The following is a 20295-nucleotide window of genomic DNA, read 5'->3' on the forward strand; positions in this document are numbered from 1 at the left end:
AATAAAAGTATTAGTCAGAGGGCTGAAGAGGGGTTGTTGAGGTGGTTTGGTCATTTAGAGAGAATGGATCAAAGTAGAATGACATGGAGAGCATTTAAATCTGTAGGGGAAGGAAGGCGGGGTAGGGGTCGTCCTCGAAAAGAGTTGGAAGGAAGAGGTAAGGGAGGTTTTGTGGGCGAGGGGCTTGGACTTCCAGCAGGCGTGCGTGAGCATGTTCGATAGGAGTGAATGGAGACGAATGGTATTTGGGACCTGACAATCTGTTGGAGTGTGAGCAGGGTAATATTTAATGAAGGGATTCAGGGAAACCGGTTATTTTTATATAGCCAGACTTGAGTCCTGGAAATAGGGAGTACAATACCTGCACTCTAAAGGAGGGGTTCGGGATATTGACAGTTTGGAGGGATATGTTGTGTATCTTTATACGTACAGTGGACCCCCGGTTAACGATATTTTTTCACTCCAGAAGTATGTTCAGGTGCCAGTACTGACCGAATTTGTTCCCATAAGGAATATTGTGAAGTAGATTAGTCCATTTCAGATCCCCAAACATACACGTACAAATGCACTTACATAAATACACTTACATAATTGGTCGCATTCGGAGGTGATCGTTATGAGGGGGTCCACTGTATATGCTTCTAAGCTGTTGTGTTCTGAGCACCTCTGCAAAAGCAGTGATTATGTGTGAGTGAGGTGAAAGAGTTGAATGATGATGAAAGTATTTTCTTTTTTGGGATTTTCTTTCGTTTTGGGTCACCCTGCCTCGGTGGGAGACGGCTGACTTGTTAAAAAAAAAAAAAAAGTGTTTTGCTTCTCGATGGTATTCTTACCATAGTGTAGTGTTGTGTGTTATACTGCTACGTGTTATTTGTTGTCCTAAAGTATACATCAGATTTGTTCATGTTTGTGGGTGTGTATAATTTACAGAATTTGCAGATACAGGTTCTCCTCGACTTACGATGGGGTTACCTTCTGACAAACTCATCGTAAGTCCAATATGAATATAATATCGTAAATAAATAAGTAAATAACTACTCTTTCTGAGTAAGTACTTTATTAACACATCAGCCATTTTCCACCATGGAAGGGTGACCCAAAAAATAAAAAAACTCTTTCATTATTATTCACCCCATCACCTATCTCCTTCAGAGTGCAGGCACTGTATTTCCCATCTCCAGGACTCAAGTCCAGCTTGCTGGTTTCCTTGAATCCCTTCATAAATGTTACTTCACTCGCACTCCTCACTTGTTCCTATTTAACATGCTCATGCATGCTTGCTGAAAGTCCAAGCCCCTGAAAAGTAAATAAATGAATACAGCCACCCAGGGAGGTACTACTACTGTCCTGCCAAATGAGTGTAAGACAGAAACCTGTATTTGTTTTGCATGATGGAAGGAGTGCTAGTGTCTTTTTTTCTGTCTCATAAACACATAAGATAACAGGTATATCTTGCTACTTTTACTTACACTTAGGTCACACTACACATGTATATACATGTTAATGTATACACACTCATCTGAGTTTTCTTTAATTTTTTCTTAATAGTTCTTGTTCTTATTATTTTTTCTTTCATATCCATGGGAAAATAGAATAAGAATCTTTCCTCTGTTAACCATGTGTGCTGTAAAAGTCGATTAAAATGCTGGGAGCAGTGGGCTAGTAACCCCTTTTCCCATATAGCTTACTAAAAATAAAAATAAAACCTTTAAGTTGGGATGTTTGAATGTGCATGGATGTAGTGCAGATGATAAGAAAGAGATGATTGTGGATGTTATGAATGAAAACGAAGCGGGATGTCCTGGCTCTTAAGTACAACAAAGCTGAAGGAGGTAGGAGAGTTTCACTGGGGAAAAATAAATGGGATTAGGTCAGGGGTTTCTAATAAAGTTAGAGTTAAAGCTAAGGAAGGAGTAGCAATAATGTTGAAGGATCAGTTATGGCAGGAAAAGAGGGAATATAAATGTATAAATTCAAGGGTTATATGGAGTAAAATAAGGGTTGGATGTGAAAAGTGGGTTATAGTAAGTGTTTCTTTACCCAGAGAAGAGAGAAGTGTAGAGAGAAAGAGAGATTTGTCTACACATTTGTGGAGCTTGATAGCGAGCTATGTAATTGCAAATGACACCCATGGGGAGAAGAAATAAAGAAGTAAAACGAAATAAAACATACGAGAAAGAAGTAGTAAAGCAAAAAAAAAAAAAATGTTGAGTGAGTGCTTGGGGAGTTTTGAGCCAAGTGAAATAATAGTTGTGGTGAGGGACCTGAATGCTAAAGTGGGTAAAACTGTTGTGGAGGGAGTAGTAGGTAAGTTTGGGGTGCCAGGGGTAAATGAAAATGGGAGGTCTTTAACTGAACTATATATACAGAGAGGTTTGGTAATAAGTAATACATATTTTAAGGAAAAGAGGATAAGTAAGTATACAAGATATGATATAGTGCATAATGAGAGCAATTTGTTAGATTATGTATTGGTGGATAAAAGGTTGATGGGTAGACTTCAGAATGTACACGTTTATAGAGGGGCAACTGATATATCAGATCATTATTTAGTTGTAGCTACAGTTAGAGTAAGAGGTAGATGGGATAATAGGAGAATGGCAACAGCAGGTAAGAATGAGGTGAAAGTTTATTAACTAAGGGAGGAGGAAGTTAGGGTGAGATATAAGCAACTATTGAAAGAAAAGTGGGTTAGTAAGAGTATAGGTAGTGTGGGGGGTTTAAGAGGGGTGGGATAGTTTTAAAAATTCATTGCTAGAATGTGGGGCAAAAGTTTGTGGTTATAGGAGGGTGGGTGCTGGAGGAAAGAGGAATGATTGGTGGACTGATGAGGTAAACGGTGTGATAAAAGAGAAAAAGGTCACCTATGAGAAGTTTTTTACAAAGCAGAAGTGATAAAAGAAGGGTGGAGTATATGGAGAGTAAAAGAGAGGGGTGAAGGAGTGCAAATTGAGAGCAAATGATAGTGGGTGCAGTGCTGTCAGCAATTTTTTCTGTAGTGAAATAAATAAGTTAAGAAAGCTTAGGGAACAAATGGACTTGATAGTTAAAAACAGAATAGGGGAGTTAGTAGATGAGGAGTTGGAGGTACTGGGAAGATGGCAGGAATATTTTGAGGAAATGTTAAATGTTGATGAAGAGAGGGAGGCAGTAATTTCATAAATTGGCTAGGGAGGTATAACATCTTTCAGGAGTGATGAAGAGCTGGAGGTGAGTTTGGGGGAGGTGCATGAGGTATTGGGTAGAATGAAAGGGGGTAAAGCAACTGGAGCTGATGGGATCATGACAGAAATGTTAAAAGAAGGCAGGAATATAGTTTTGGAGTGGTTGGTACTTTTGTTCAGTAAATGTATGAAAGAGGGGAAGGTACCTATGGATTGGTGGGGTGTGTATAGTTCCTTTATATAAAGGGAAGGTCAAAAGAGAATGTAAAAATTATAGGTGAATAAGTTTATTGAGGGTGTGTAAAGGTAGAAAGTTGAAAGTGAACATAGATAAGAGTAAAGTAATGAGGATCTCAAACGATTTAGATAAAGAAAAATTGGATATCACATTGAAGGGAGGGACCATGGAAGAAGTGAATGTTTTCAGATATTTGGGAATTGACTTGTCAGCAGATGGGTTTATGAAGGATGAGGTTAACCATAGAATTGACGAAGGAAAAAAGGTGAGTGGTACGTTGAGGTATCTGTGGAGACAAAAAACGTTATCCATAGAGGCAAAGAAGGGAATACAGTGGACCCCCGCATAACGATCACCTCCAAATGCGACCAATTATGTAAGTGTATTTATGTAAGTGCGTTTGTACGTGTATGTTTGGGGGTCTGAAATTGACTAATCTACTTCACAATATTCCTTATGGGAAAAAATTCGGTCAGTACTGGCACCTGAACATACTACTGGAATGAAAAAAGTTCGTTAACCGGGGGTCCACTGTATATGAAAGTACAGTGGTACCAACACTCTTATATGGGTGTGAAGCTCGAGTTGTAAATGCTGCAGCAAGGAGGAGGCTGGAGGCAGTGGAATGTCGTGTCTAAGGGCAATGTGTGGTGTAAATATTATGCAGAGAATTTTTTTTTTTTTTTTTATTATCACACTGGCCGATTCCCACCAAGGCAGGGTGGCCCGAAAAAGAAAAACTTTCACCATCATTCACTCCATCACTGTCTTACCAGAAGGGTGCTTTACACTACAGTTTTTAAACTGCAACATTAACACCCCTCCTTCAGAGTGCAGGCACTGTACTTCCCATCTCCAGGACTCAAGTCCGGCCTGCCGGTTTCCCTGAATCCCTTCATAAATGTTACTTTGCTCACACTCCAACAGCACGTCAAGTATTAAAAACCATTTGTCTCCATTCACTCCTATCAAACACGCTCACGCATGCCTGCTGGAAGTCCAAGCCCCTCGCACACAAAACCTCCTTTACCCCCTCCCTCCAACCTTTCCTAGGCCGACCCCTACCCCGCCTTCCTTCCACTACAGACTGATACACTCTTGAAGTCACTCTGTTTCGCTCCATTCTCTCTACATGTCCGAACCACCTCAACAACCCTTCCTCAGCCCTGTGGACAACAGTTTTGGTAATCCCGCACCTCCTCCTAACTTCCAAACTACGAATTCTCTGCATTATATTCACACCACACATTGCCCTCAGACATGACATCTCCACTGCCTCCAGCCTTCTCCTCGCTGCAACATTCATCACCCATGCTTCACACCCATATAAGAGCGTTGGTAAAACTATACTCTCATACATTCCCCTCTTTGCCTCCAAGGACAAAGTTCTTTGTCTCCACAGACTCCTAAGTGCACCACTCACTCTTTTTCCCTCATCAATTCTATGATTCACCTCATCTTTCATAGACCCATCTGCTGACACGTCCACTCCCAAATATCTGAATACATTTACCTCCTCCATACTCTCTCCCTCCAATCTGATATTCAATCTTTCATCACCTAATCTTTTTGTTATCCTCATAACCTTACTCTTTCCTGTATTCACCTTTAATTTTCTTCTTTTGCACACCCTACCAAATTCATCCACCAATCTCTGCAACTTCTCTTCAGAATCTCCCAAGAGCACAGTGTCATCAGCAAAGAGCAGCTGTGACAACTCCCACTTTGTGTGTGATTCTTTATCTTTTAACTCCACGCCTCTTGCCAAGACCCTCGCATTTACTTCTCTTACAACCCCATCTATAAATATATTAACCCTTTGAGGGTCGACAGGCCCTCTCCGAAACTCGTTCTCAGGGTCGGCCAAATTTAAAAAAAAAAAAAATTATTTTCTCTTATGAAAAGATAGAGAATCTTTTCCCGATCATAACGACACCAAAAGTTTGAAATTTGATAGAAAACTTACGGAATTATGCTCTCGCAAAGTTAGCGGTCTCGGCGATGTTTACGGATCGGCGATTTTGCCCACTTTGAGCCCCATTTTCGGCCAATTTCACTGTACTAGTCGACAAAAAACATGAATATTTCGCTAGAACTCCATTTTTTCTATCGAATGGGTGCAAGAAACCACCCATTTATAAATTCAACTATCCAGTACAGTGGTCAGAATTTAGCAATTTTGCCAATTTCACACAAATTTCAAAAGATGCCAATTTCGGAATAGGGTCCAGAATAAACAAGAAAGACATTGCTGGCACTAAAATGACATTTCCTCTAGTCATTAGTCACGTCTCAAGGCCCCTCTTATATTCTTTTGCTTTCCACTTTGAATTTTTATTCTCACAAAAAATATAAGATTTACTGTTATGCAGACTACTGCATTAGTGTAAAAAATGGTATAAATATTATTGGTGCACTTGTGAAAGAATATTAAACTCACCAGTTGACGTGTATTGCACGCTTGGCACGATTTGTTTACTTTTGAAGTTTGGTAAAAATCGAACATTTCTGCTACTTTGAGCTCAATTTCAAGGCACCTTTCATTGTAAAACCAGTCAAAATCATCTCAATTTCAGTAATATGTCTTCCATTCTATAAAATGAGACCAAGAAAACTAGAATACAACAATAAATACTATACGAAAATACACTGCAAAGTCGCTGATTTATTAAAAAAAAATGGAAAAAGTTTTTTTTTTCTCATTATGCACTGTGTGCTGCAGGATTTTTTTTAGACTGTGCACACTGACCACATAGACCCATTCTTTCATATGAAGGCCTACCAGCTTTCTCCCACTAGATTTGAGGTCGCTAGAATTTATGAGTACTAGTACGTCAAAAACCCCTACGCGTAAGACGTACTAGTACGACGAAAACCCTCAAAGGGTTAAACAACCACGGTGACATCACACATCCTTGTCTAAGGCCTACTTTTACTGGGAAAAAATTTCCCTCTTTCCTACATACTCTAACTTGAGCCTCACTATCCTCGTAAAAACTCATCACTGCTTTCAGTAACCTACCTCCTACACCATACACTTGCAACATCTGCCACATTGCCCCCCTATCCACCCTGTCATACGCCTTTTCCAAATCCATAAATGCCACAAAGACCTCTTTAGCCTTATCTAAATACTGTTCACTTATATGTTTCACTGTAAACACCTGGTCCACACACCCCCTACCTTTCCTAAAGCCTCCTTGTTCATCTGCTATCCTATTTTCCGTCTTACTCTTAATTCTTTCAATTATAACTCTACCATACACTTTACCAGGTATACTCAACAGACTTATCCCCCTATAATTTTTGCACTCTCTTTTATCCCCTTTGCCTTTATACAAAGGAACTATGCATGCTCTCTGCCAATCCCTAGGTACCTTACCCTCTTCCATACATTTATTAAATAATTGCACCAACCACTCCAAAACTATATCCCCACCTGCTTTTAACATTTCTATCTTTATCCCATCAATCCCAGCTGCCTTACCCCCTTTCATTTTACCTACTGCCTCACGAACTTATCCCACACTCACAACTGGCTCTTCCTCACTCCTACAAGATGTTATTCCTCCTTGCCCTATATGAGGCTCTGGTGGCCTGGTGGTTAACGCTCTCGCTTCACACGGTGAGGGCCTGGGTTCGATTCCCAGCCAGAGTAGAAACATTGGACATGTTTCTTTCACCTGTTGTCTATGTTCCCCATCAGTAAAATGGGTACCTGGGTGTTAGTCGACTGGTGTGGGTCGCATCCTGGGACACTGACCTAAGGAGGCCTGGTCACAGACCGGGCCGCGGGGGCGTTGACCCCCGGAACTCTCTCCAGATAAACTCCAGATAAACACGAAATCACAGCTTCCCTATCTTCATCAACATTTAACAATTCCTCAAAATATTCCCTCCATCTTCCCAATACCTCTAACTCTCCATTTAATAACTCTCCTCTCCTATTTTTAACTGACAAATCCATTTGTTCTCTAGGCTTTCTTAACTTGTTAATCTCACTCCAAAACTTTTTCTTATTTTCAACAAAATTTGTTGATAACATCTCACCCACTCTCTCATTTGCTCTCTTTTTACAATGCTTCACCACTCTCTTAACCTCTCTCTTTTTCTCCATATACTCTTCCCTCCTTGCATCACTTCTACTTTGTAAAAACTTCTCATATGCTAACTTTTTCTCCCTTACTACTCTCTTTACATCATCATTCCACCAATCGCTCCTCTTCCCTCCTGCACCCACTTTCCTGTAACCACAAACTTCTGCTGAACACTCTAACACTACATTTTTAAACCTACCCCATACCTCTTCGACCCCATTGCCTATGCTCTCATTAGCCCATCTATCCTCCAATAGCTGTTTATATCTTACCCTAACTGCCTCCTCTTTTAGTTTATAAACCTTCACCTCTCTCTTCCCTGATGCTTCTATTCTCCTTGTATCCCATCTACCTTTTACTCTCAGTGTAGCTACAACTAGAAAGTGATCTGATATTTATAGTGTGGAAATTAGGAGGAGGTGTGGAGTTATTAAAAGTATTAGTCAGAGGGCTGAAGAGGGGTTGTTGAGGTTGTTTGGTCATTTAGAGAGAATGGAACAAAGTAGAATGACTTGGAGAGCATATAAATCTTTAGGGAAAGGAAGGCGGGGTAGGGGTCATCCTCAAAAAGATTGGAGGGAGGGAGTAAAGGTTTTGTGGGCGAGGGGCTTGGTCTTTCAGTAAGCGTCCGTGAGCATGTTAGATGGGAGTGAATGGAGACGAATGGTTTTTGGGACCTTACGAGCTGTTGGAGTGTGAGCAGGGTAATATTTTGTGAAGGGACTCAGGGAAACTAGTTAGCTGGACTTGAGTCCTGGAGGTAGGAAGTACAATGCTTGAACTTTTAAGGAGTTGTTTGTTATACTGGCTGTTCAGATTGACATGTGAACTGTCATATCTGGGAGCCTCTGCAAAGACAGTGATTATGTGTGAATGATGATGAAAGTGTTCAATGATGGTGAAAGTGTTTCCTTTTTGGGTCACCCTTCCTTGGTGGGAGACAGCCGACACATTAAAAAAAATGTTGCGTACTTGCTGCCTTCATTCTGGGTAATTATCTTAAGTTTCATCTTCAAGCATTTGCTTTTGCACCATCGTAAAGTCAAAATATCGTTAGCCAGGGAGCACCCATAGTGTTATTAAGGATACAATTAGTGCACTACAGTGTATGTATTTGTCTTATTGTGGTTGTAGGGTTAGAGTCCCAGCTCTTGGCTCCATCTGCTAATTAACTGCATATGCATGGCTCAGAGTCAGTTGCAGGATATCAAAACATTATTGAAACTAGAAATGGCTGTAAACAAGGCTATAAACTCTAGGGAAAAAAATAAGCACTTGTAAATCAATATCTCTCAAATATATTTACTTAACTAAGCAGTTTTGTTCCATTTGAACTACAGAACAGTAGGTGTGTATATTTCTGTACTCACCTTATTTATAATTCCAGGGGTTGAATCTCAGCTCTTGGCTCTGTCTTTCAACTTTCCATGTGCCCAATTTACTCCCTCCTAGCTTTGGTTTGGGTTCTGATGAATTATGTTGGAAATGCAACATGTCTGAGTACCTCCTAAGTTACTAAGTATTGGGGAAAAATGTGGTACACACTGGGTTCTTGCCCCTCCTCCCAGTGAACTTATGGATGAATTCTTTGTCTTGTGCATGACCCTTGTTGGTTTAGTGCTTTATTTGATTTTATAATAATTTGTCTTGTGAGGAAGGCCTTCTCAATGTACACACCCTCCCTTATCTCAGTGTTCCATTCGTACACTTCCAGTATTATACTCGGCCTGTCTTAGTGAATCAGTTTTGATCTTTTCACCATCCTTTATTGTCTCTGGTCAATAACCACAGCACCTAAAAGGAATGCGAGCAATCATGGAAGTGCCAGTGAGAAGCATAATCATGAAAGTCATGGTGTTTTAAAATATAGATATTTGATAAATTTAAGAGTGATGCATGTGTGATGAAGATGGCATGAATGAAGCTTTAATATTCATAGAAGGAATGAGGTGCAATAAGTAACCCAGGTTGTGAGCTCCTGAGAAGAATGACAAGTAACGACAGCTAAATAAGTTACTGAATGAATGGATTGAGCAAAAAACAAAAAAGGTGCACCATTTAATTTCATCTTTCTAAAGAAAATAAGCCTTAGAGCACTCAGACCATACAACTGCAGGGAATTTCCCTGCTGAGTTATGGGAAATTATTTCTGAAGGTGGCCATGAGCTACAGTAAGTGTTTAATGTTGACAAATCAAGTCTTTATTGGAAGAAGATACCAGTGAGAACTTGCATTAGCAAAGGATCGCTTCAGCTTGCTACATTTTGGTAATGTGTCAAGAAATTTTAAGTGTCAGCCCATGGTTATTTATTGCTGTAAGAACCCCCTGTGCTTTGAAAGATACAGATAAAATCACTACCAATTATTTGGAGGTCAGACCAGTCAGCATGGATAACAGAGGAATTATTTATTGATTAAGACACTGTTGTCACCATTATCTACTTTATCTTTTTCTACTTTTACTTCTTCCACCTCTACTATACTACTACTACTACTACTACTACTACTATTATTTCTGCTTATGCTTTTTCTGCTTATAATTCTGTTTCATCTGTTATTTTTCATCAGAGGGAAAAGAAAAGAGAAATGAAAGGTTTCAGAGTGAGAACTTTTGCATTTAAATTTTCAGTCAAGTGATATAATTTTGCTAATTGATGTTGATATTTAAAGATTGCACTGTGAGGTGTTTTGTTCCACCCGTAGTGATCTTTGACATTTATTTATTGTTCAGGTTGATAAGTAAGTTTATTTAGGTACAGGTGCACATAAATAAAGTTACATAAACACTAATAATTATGATAATTATCATACATAGCAGCATATGTGTAGATTTCCATTGGGGTCCTTGTGATGAGTATTATTTATATTTAAAAGTTAAAACAGGTAAGTAACCTAACTATGTGAAAAGTAGCTACATATAATGAAATAGGATGTATTAGGGGTAAGGTAAAATCAGTTATTTACGTTGATTTTATGTCGGTGATGATAGTGAATTGTGAAGGGTACTGTGAAGACAGAAAAATTACTATTGCTACTAGGCTTAATAAAACAAGTGGAACTTGTGCATGAAGCATTGTTAGAGAGTTTGTGTGATGTATCATTGGTACATAGTGAGCACATTGAAAGAAGAAGCAGTTGTGTGGATGTAGTAGTAAGGAACTTGAGTACTGCAGGAAGTTTTTAGAATTTTTCATTGCAAGTGTTGTATAATTAACCCTTAACCCTTTCAGGGTCCAAGGCCCAAATCTGGAGTCACGCACCAGTGTCCAAGAATTTTCAAAAAAAAAATTTGTTATTTTTTCTTATGAAATCGTAGAGAATCTTTTTGTGAAGGTAATAAAACAAAAAGTACGAAATTTGGTGGAAAATTGATGAAATTATGCTCTCGCGAATTTTGATGTGTCAGCGATATTTACGAATCGGCGATTTTGCCGACTTTGACTCCCATTTTAGGCCAATTACATTATTCCAATCAACCAAATTCTTAGCTATTTCACTAGTATTACTTCTATTCTATCGATTGAGCACAAGAAATCGCCAAGTCAACTGTTTCAACTACAAAATAAAGTGATCGGAAATTGTTAATTTGGCCAATTTAACACAAAGTTCAAAATATTCCAATTTCAAAATAGGGTCCAGGATAAACAATGTAGGCATTCCTGGCACTAAACTAACATTTCCTCTGTTCATTAGTCATGTTTTGAGGCTTTACAAATAAATTCCATTTTGATTTTTTATTCACATAATGAATTTTTATTCACACCAAAAAATAGAAGATTTACTGCTATGCAATACTGTAATATTTGTATAAATATCATCACCATATTTGTGAATGTATATTAGACCCACCAGCTGACGTGTATTAGACGTGTGAGGTCGTTTGTTTACTGTTGAATATCGGCAAAAATTTAACATTTCCGCTACTTTGAGCTCAGTTTCAAGCCATTTCCAGTGCTAAAACCAATCAAAATCATCTCTATTTCTGTAATATGTCTTCCATTCTATCAAATGAGACCAAGAAATCGCAAATACAACTATAAAAAACATACGAAAAAACACTGCAAAGTTGCTGTTTTAATCGAAAAATCATGATTTCAGTTTTTTTCTCTCATTATACACAGTGTGCTGCAGGATCTGTTTTATGTGGTGCACACATACCACATAGATGTATTCTCTCATATCTAGGCCCAAATGTACCACTCACAGTTTATCAGAGTGAGCTGAGCTCATGGCGTAGATCTACGGTTTGGACACTCACCATAAAGCCGTAGATCTACGGGACGGACCCTGAAAGGGTTAACACAATGAACCTTGATATAATGGACTTCCAGATGAAAAGAAAATTCACTGCATAAATTGTACTTTTAATTTATTTTCAGTGTTTAATGCAGTATATCTGTAAGTTGTGTGTACTGAATATATTAAGTAGACAGTAAAGTATCTTAGTGCTTCTAATTGATTATTTAATACCATTCTGACTTAAAAGACACTTGGAAAATCCCCCTTCAGTCCATTATATTCATTTATTATTTTCTTTTGGGCCACAGTGTCAAGATTATTAACACCTGTATTAATTTTTTAACACTGTCTCTCTCTCACTAAGGTAGGATGACCCCAAAAAGAGAAAACACATTGACCATCATTGATTTAATCACTGTTTTGTCAGAAGTGTGCTGACTTTGCAGTTCTGATGACCCTCTGAACTCTTAACATCCCCACATCCCTCCTTCAGGGTGCAGGCACTATACTTCCCAGCTCCAGAGCTTAAGTCCAGATAATTGGTTTCCCTGAATCCTTTGATAAATTTTACCTTGCTCACTCCACCATCACTTCTAATCGTAAAAACCATTTAGTCTCCCTTAACTCTGATTCACACATATAAGCCTGTTACATGGTTAAGCCCTTACCACTCAGTACCTTTACCCCTTCCCTCCAACTCTTCCTAGGATGCATACCCCATCCACCTTCCTTCCTCCCCAGATTTATATAGCCTCTTAGTTATCCTATTCTGCTCTGTTCTTTGTAAAAACCCAAAACACATCAACAATTCCTTCTTAGTCCTCGAATTATACTTTTGGTAACTCTTTTAATCTCCACATTTTGGATTCTTTGCATTATATTCAAACCACCTAGCTCTCAAACATGACATCTTCACTGCCTCCAGCTTCATACCTCACACCCACAAATGTATTGGTACAACTATACTCTAGTAATTCTCTTTCATTGCCTCCATATATAAACTTTTTTTCCACAGATGCCTCAACACACTACCTACCTTTTTTTTCCTAGTCTGTTCTATGGTTCAACCACCTGTTGACATGTCCACTCCTAAATGTCTGAATACATTCACTCATCCATACTTCATCCCTCCTATCTGATATCCACTTCTCTATTACTTAGACTTTTTTTGTTAATATCATCACCTTGCTTTTTTCTATGTCCCCTTTTAATTTCCTTTTATTCTCCCAAATTCCTCTACCACCCTTTACAACTTGCTAGAATTTCTCAAAAGAACTGTTATGTTTGTAGAATTACTGACAATTTGAATTTGAATATGTTAGGTAAAATACACATGTGCATCTAATGGAGACATTTTATTACAGCAATGTTTTGCTTTCTAAGAGCTGTGTCAGGCCATATGTTGCTGCAGTGTCTCATTAGTTTCACATTGTCCTTTTATCTTACAGTCCCACACTTTTCACCAGTACCCTAGTATTCGCTTCTTTTACAACCCCATCTGTAATTTTTTTTTTTTTAACAAGTCGGCCATCTCCCACCGAGGCAGGGTGACCCAAAAAGAAAGAAAATCCCCAAAAAGAAAATACTTTCATCATTATTCAACACTTTCACCTCACTTACACATAATCACTGTTTTTGCAGAGGTAAATGTGTTAAGTAAATATGTTAACCATGGTGACATCACACATCCTTCTCTAAGATCCACTATTATTGGAAAAGTCCCTTCTTTCTCCTATACACCCTAACCTGGTTCTCGCTCTGTATAAAAACTCTTCCCTGCTTTTAGTAACTACCTGTTTCGTATACAGTGGTACCTCGAGGTACGAACTCAATTCGTTCCAGAAGGCTGTTCGAGTACCAATACCGAACGAATTTCTTCACATAAGGAATAATGTAAATTAGATTAGTCCATTTCAGGCCCCCAAAAATACGCTTACAAAAACACACTTACATAATTGTTCGAGTTGGGAGCTATTCAAAACTTGAGGTACCACTGTATTTGCAATGGTACTTCCGTATCATCCCTATTGTATATTTATTCTACATCCACAAATGCAACAAATACTTCCTTACATTTATTGAAGCATCATTCATTATTGTTTCAGTGTAAATGCTTGTTCTAGATATCCCCTACCCTTCCTAAATTTTCCATGTTCCTCTGCAATCGTATTTTCTTACTCGTACCTCTTTCACTAATAATTTTGTCACACACACTTTACCCAGCATCCTTAACAGACTAGTTACCCAATAACTCTAACACACACTTGTCCCATTTTTCCCTTATGTAAAGGAATTCTTCATGCTGTCTGCCAGTCCTCAGGTATCTTTCATGCATGTACAGTGGTACCCCGAGTTTCGAACTTAATCTGTTCTATTTCTAAAGTCGAAACGTTCGAAACTTGAAGCAGTATTTCCCTTAAGAAATACATAATGTAAATCCAATTAATTCGTTCCTGCTGTCAGGAGGCATGACAAAATAGTACTTCAATATGACACTGTTATCAACTCTACGGCTTATTTATCTATCACAATTCATCTAATATGACATAATAAACAATATAAGTAACATAAAAACCTGATATATACTCTAGAATTAATAAAATATGTATGTCATTACGTATGTGGTTGCGGGGAGTACGCAGTCGCGGGCATTCTTGCTCCGGCTATGAAAATATCTTCCCATTCTTTCCTTCTTCAGACGTGTTAGTATAAGGGAAAGTGGAGTTTGTAATGCCAACTGCATTAGATCACTTCTTTCATAAGAAAACCATAATATAGAAATGAAATGGTGTACGTACACCGTTAACATACCTTGCAGAAGATTGGCTTTAAACTCCACAACTTGTACATGTGCTGGCATGCAGGAACACATTAAAATCATTAAGAGTGTGTTATTAGTCATGAAGATGACATATTAATAATAATAACAATAAGACAATAATAATCACTCTGAGGTGCATTAAATGTCATATAAAATGTTAATGTGGACATTTTGCTTAATCCATCTATGATATTTTTTTCAGAACTATATAATAAACAAGAAGCTGGATGTCCTGGCTTTAAGTGAAACGAAGCTGAAGGGGGTGGGAGAGTTTCAATGGAGAGGAATAAATGGGATTAGGTCAGGGGTTTCAAATAGAGTTAGAGCTAAAGAAGGAGTAGTAATAATGTTGAAGGATAAGCTATGGCAGGAAAAGAGGGACTACAAATATATTAATTCAAGGATTATGTGGAGTAAAATAAAGATTGGATGTGAAAAGTGGGTTATAGTAAGCGTGTATGCAAGTGGAGAAGAAAGAAGTGTAGAGGAGAAAGAGAGATTTTGGGAAATGTTGAGTGAATGCATGGGGAGCTTTGAATCAAGTGTGAGAGTAATGGTGGTTGGGGATTTCAATGCTAAAGTGGGTAAAAATGTTATGGAGGGAGTAGTAGGTAAATTTGGGGTGCCAGGGGTAAATGTAAATGGGGAGCCTTTAATTGAGCTATGTGTAGAAAGAGATTTGGTAATAAGTAATACGTATTTTATGAAAAAGAGGATAAATAAATATACAAGGTATGATGAAGCACGTAATGAAAGTAGTTTGTTAGATTATGTATTGGTGGATAAAAGGTTGATGGGTAGGCTCCAGGATGTACATGTTTATAGAGGGGCAACTGATACATCGGATCATTATTTAGTTGTAGCTACAGTTAGAGTAAGAGGTAGATGGGAAAAGAGGAAGGTGAAAGTGTATAAACTAGGGAGGAGGAAGTTCGGGGGAGATATAAGAGAGTGTTGGCAGAAAGGTGGGCTAGTGCAAAGATGAGTAGTGGGGGGGGTTGAAGAGGGTTGGAATAGTTTTAAAAATGCAGTATTAGAATGTGGGGCAGAACTTTGTGGTTATAGGAGGGTGGGGGCAGGTGGAAAGAGGAGTGATTGGTGGAATGATGAAGTAAAGGGTGTGATAAAAGAGAAAAAGTTAGCTTATGAGAGGTTTTTACAAAGCAGAAGTGTTATAAGAAAAGTAAAGTATATGGAGAGTAAAAGAAAGGTAAAGAGAGTGGTGAGAGAGTGCAAAAGGAGAGCAGATGATAGAGTGGGAGAGGCACTGTCAAGAAATTTTAATGAAAATAAGAAAAGAATTTGGAGTGAGTTAAACAAGTTAAGAAAGCCTAGGGAAAGTATGGATTTGTCAATTAAAAACAGAGTAGGGGAGTTTGTAGATGGGGAGAGGGAGGTATTAGGTAGATGGCGAGAATATTTTGAGGAACTTTTAAATGTTGAGGAAGAAAGGGAGGCGGTAATTTCATGCACTGGTCAGGGAGGTATACCATCTTTTAGGAGTGAAGAAGAGCAGAATGTAAGTGTGGTGGAGGTACGCGAGGCATTACGTAGAATGAAAGGGGGTAAAGCAGCTGGAACTGATGGGATCATGACAGAAATGTTAAAAGCAGGGGGGGATATAGTGTTGGAGTGGTTGGTACTTTTGTTTAATAAATGTATGAAAGAGGGGAAGGTACCTAGGGATTGGCGGAGAGCATGTATAGTCCCTTTATATAAAGGGAAAGGGGACAAAAGAGATGGTAAAAATTATAGAGGAATAAGTTTATTGAGTATACCAGGAAAAGTGTACGGTAGGGTTATAATTGAAAGAATTAGAGGTAAGACAGAATGTAGGATTCCGGATGAGCAAGGAGGTTTCAGAGTGGGTAGGGGATGTGTAGATCAAGTGTTTACATTGAAGCATATATGTGAACAGTATTTAGATAAAGGTAGGGAAGTTTTTATTGCATTTATGGATTTAGAAAAGGCATATGATAGAGTGGATAGAGGAGCAATGTGGCAGATGTTGCAAGTATATAGAATAGGTGGTAAGTTACTAAATGCTGTAAAGAGTTTTTATGAGGATAGTGAGGCTCAGGTTAGGGTGTGTAGAAGAGAGGGAGACTACTTCCCGGTAAAAGTAGGTCTTAGACAGGTATGTGTAATGTCACCATGGTTGTTTAATATATTTATAGATGGGGTTGTAAAATAAGTAAATGCTAGGGTGTACGGGAGAGGGGTGGGATTAAATTATGGGGAATCAAATTCAAAATGGGAACTGACACAGTTACTTTTTGCTGATGATACTGTGCTTATGGGAGAGTCTAAAGAAAAATTGCAAAGGTTAGTGGATGAGTTTGAGAATGTGTGTAAAGGTAGAAAGTTGAAAGTGAACATAGAAAAGAGTAAGGTGATGAGGGTGTCAAATGATTTAGATAAAGAAAAATTGGATATCAAATTGGGGAGGAGGAGTATGGAAGAAGTGAATGTTTTTCAGATACTTGGGAGTTGACGTGTCGGCGGATGGATTTATGAAGGATGAGGTTAATCATAGAATTGATGAGGGAAAAAAGGTGAGTGGTGCGTTGAGGTATATGTGGAGTCAAAAAACGTTATCTATGGAGGCAAAGAAGGGAATGTATGAAAGTATGGTAGTACCAACACTCTTATGTGGATGTGAAGCTTGGGTGGTAAATGCAGCAGCGAGGAGATGGTTGGAGGCAGTGGAGATGTCCTGTCTAAGGGCAATGTGTGGTGTAAATATTATGCAGAAAATTCGGAGTGTGAAAATTAGGAGAAGGTGTTGAGTTTATAAAAGCATTAGTCAGAGGGCAGAAGAGGGGTTGTTGAGGTGGTTTGGTCATTTAGAGAGAATGGATCAAAGTAGAATGACATGGAAAGCATATAAATCTATAGGGGAAGGAAGGCGAGGTAGGGGTCGTCCTCGAAAGGGTTGGAGAGAGGGGGTAAAGGAGGTTTTGTGGGCAAGGGGCTTGGACTTCCAGCAAGCGTGCGTGAGTGTGTTAGATAGGAGTGAATGGAGACGAATGGTACTTGGGACCTGACGATCTGTTGGAGTGTGAGCAGGGTAATATTTGGTGAAGGGATTCAGGGAAACCGGTTATTTTCATATAGTCGGACTTGAGTCCTGGAAATGGGAAGTACAATGCCTGCACTTTAAAGGAGGAGTTTGGGATATTGGCAGTTTGGAGGGATATGTTATGTATCTTTATACATATATGCTTCTAAACTGTTGTATTCTGAGCACCTCTGCAAAAACAGTGATTATGTGCGAGTGTGGTGAAAGTGTTGAATGATGATGAAAGCATTTTCTTTTTGGGGATTTTCTTTCTTTTTTGGGTCACCCTGCCTCGGTGGGAGACAGCCGACTTGTTAAAAAAAAAAAAAAATAATAAACATGCTACGTAACATATAAATTAACATAAATATAAGATGTTTTTCCAGTCGGCTTGACGAAGTGAACCAAAACCATTCGTGTCCAGGCTGGTATCAACAACAACAACTGGTTTGTTTACAAAACTCGCAAACATGGGGGTTACATATCTACCACATTTTGATACCCACCTACCTTACTCAACCTTGCACCCTATATTAAGACCATTAAGTCTTCAGATTTTTTAAGATAAGTAATGAGTGTACTGGTTATGCATCTTATCGTTCTGGGGCACTTTAAATGCCTGCTATATAATGTGTGGGGTGGGGTGGCATGGCCAGATGGGGGTTACATACCAACCACTCTGTGATACCCACCTACCTTACTCCACCTTACACCCTCTATTAAGACTACAAATATTTTAAGGTAAGTAATGAGTGTACTGTATATGCATCTTATTGCTCTAGGGCACTTTAAATGCCTAGTGTATAATGTACTGTTCACTCGAGAAACAAAGCCAGACTGACTCACGACACCTGCACGGGGAGGTGCACAGGGCAGGTGGACAGGTCTGGTACGCGGTTTGAAACACTGGGCACATTTCATACTTGGGACAAAATTGTGCGAAAAAAGCAGTCAAAACTCAAAGCATTCGATAGTCGATGTGTTCGAAACTCAGGGTTCCACTGTATTAAGCAAATACACCAACTGCTCCAATATATCCTCTCCTGCTTTAAATATTTCTTAATCTTATTTATCCCAGCTGCTTTTCTCCTCTATTAATGGCTTGCAGTATTTGCAGGATTGGAAGTTTAATACTAAAAGCCAGAAATGTTATTGTATTAAGAAAAGACTCGTATGGCAAATTGAAAATCAGTTAGAGGATTATATATCTTGACTGCGTTTTTTCGTCCAAGCTTTAGTTAACTCATTAAGTATCTGTTGTACAAATAATAATCTCACTGACTAGATTGTAAGTGTTAATACAATAATAATTTTTATTAGCAATTTTCAGGAATAATTGAAATCCATTTCGAAGGTATAAAAGTTGGAAAAAAAATGCTTTCAAAATATGAAAGGATGCCTTAATAAATATATAATGTTTTTACTCAACAAATACTAACCTTTCCAAATTTTTCTTGCCATCATTGTCAAGCAGATATCACGCTACGTTAACTCCAGAGCTAACTGGGACCTTTTGTCGGTGAGGGGCTGATGCTTGGTGCATGATCGCTGTCTTTACAACTTGTTTGTGTTTGTAATGTGTTGTTAATATCCTTTCACTTGAGGAAAGTTGCACATATCATTCGTGATGTAAAAATTTTCTAAGCATGTTCATTAATCTGGTGTCTTTTAGGTTAGCAAAACTGTACAGCATCTAGCTATTTCTACTTTGTAATCCCCTGAAGGTAGGTTCTTTGATGCTGGTACAGGTAGGGGTTCTTAAGCCAAGAAATTAGACTTAACCTCCTCCTCTTGAATCGAACCTGTTTGCCTCCCTTTTCCCAGGTGCTGTATGATATCTGCCGGTTTAGCTCTACTTCTAGTAATGTAATGATAATAATAGTAATTTTAGCAATACCAGTTTACATTTGAGCTGTGAAAATTTATTAGTTAAAAGAACTTTTTGTACATTTTAAGAATTATGCAAATTAATAAGGATTACAATCTTTGGAAATTAATAATATTGGGTAAGCAAGTATAATTTCACAGAAGTGCTGATCATTATAAGAATTACTATGCCACTGGTATGATTGCTACTGCTATCTGCAACTCTGTTTCCCAGTAACACCAGTGTTGTGTTTCCACAGGATAGCATCCTTACCCTTATGATTGCCATAATGTTATTAACCCTTTGGGGTCGCCAGGCCCTCTCAGAGTCGCCAAAATTTAAAAAAAAAAAAAATTATTATTTTCTTATGAAAAGATAAGAGAATCTTTTCCCAATCATAATGACACCAAAAGTATGAAATTTGATGGAAAACTTACGGAATTATGCTCTTGCGAAGCTAGCGGTCTCTACGATGTTTACGCATCAGCGATTTTGCCCAATTTGAGCCCTATTTTCGGCCAATTCCAGTGTACTAGTAGACAAAAATCATAACTATTTCACTAGAACTCCGTTTTTTTCTATCGAACGAGTACAAGAAACCACCCATTTACCGATTTCAGCTATCCAGTAAAGTGGTCAGAATTTAGCAATTTTGCCAATTTCACACAAATTTCAAAAGATGCCAATTTCCAAATAGGATCCAGAATAAACAAGAAAGACATTCCTGGCACTAAAATAACATTTCCTCTGTTCATTAGTCACGTCCCTAGGCCCCTCTTACATTTCTTTTGCTTTCCACTTAATTTTT

The 20295-nt window shown here is 38.4% G+C and overlaps 1 protein-coding gene across 3 annotated transcripts in view; it reads left to right on the forward strand.

Moving 5' to 3' along the window:
* The window catches only part of GCS2beta (glucosidase 2 subunit beta), an 81004-nt gene that overhangs the window by 47768 nt on the left and 12941 nt on the right, over window positions 1-20295 (forward strand). Inside the window, exon 7 of one of the 3 annotated variants that reach the window (XM_070079985.1) lies at window positions 19095-19139. The exons of the other annotated variants lie outside the window; for them this stretch is intronic. Coding sequence (XP_069936086.1) covers window positions 19095-19139 — 45 coding nt within the window. The remainder of the gene's footprint in view (window positions 1-19094; window positions 19140-20295) is intronic. 3 annotated transcript variants of the gene reach the window in all.

This window comes from Cherax quadricarinatus, chromosome 6 (assembly GCF_038502225.1).
Source record: "Cherax quadricarinatus isolate ZL_2023a chromosome 6, ASM3850222v1, whole genome shotgun sequence".
NCBI classification, from domain to species: Eukaryota; Metazoa; Arthropoda; class Malacostraca; order Decapoda; family Parastacidae; genus Cherax; species Cherax quadricarinatus.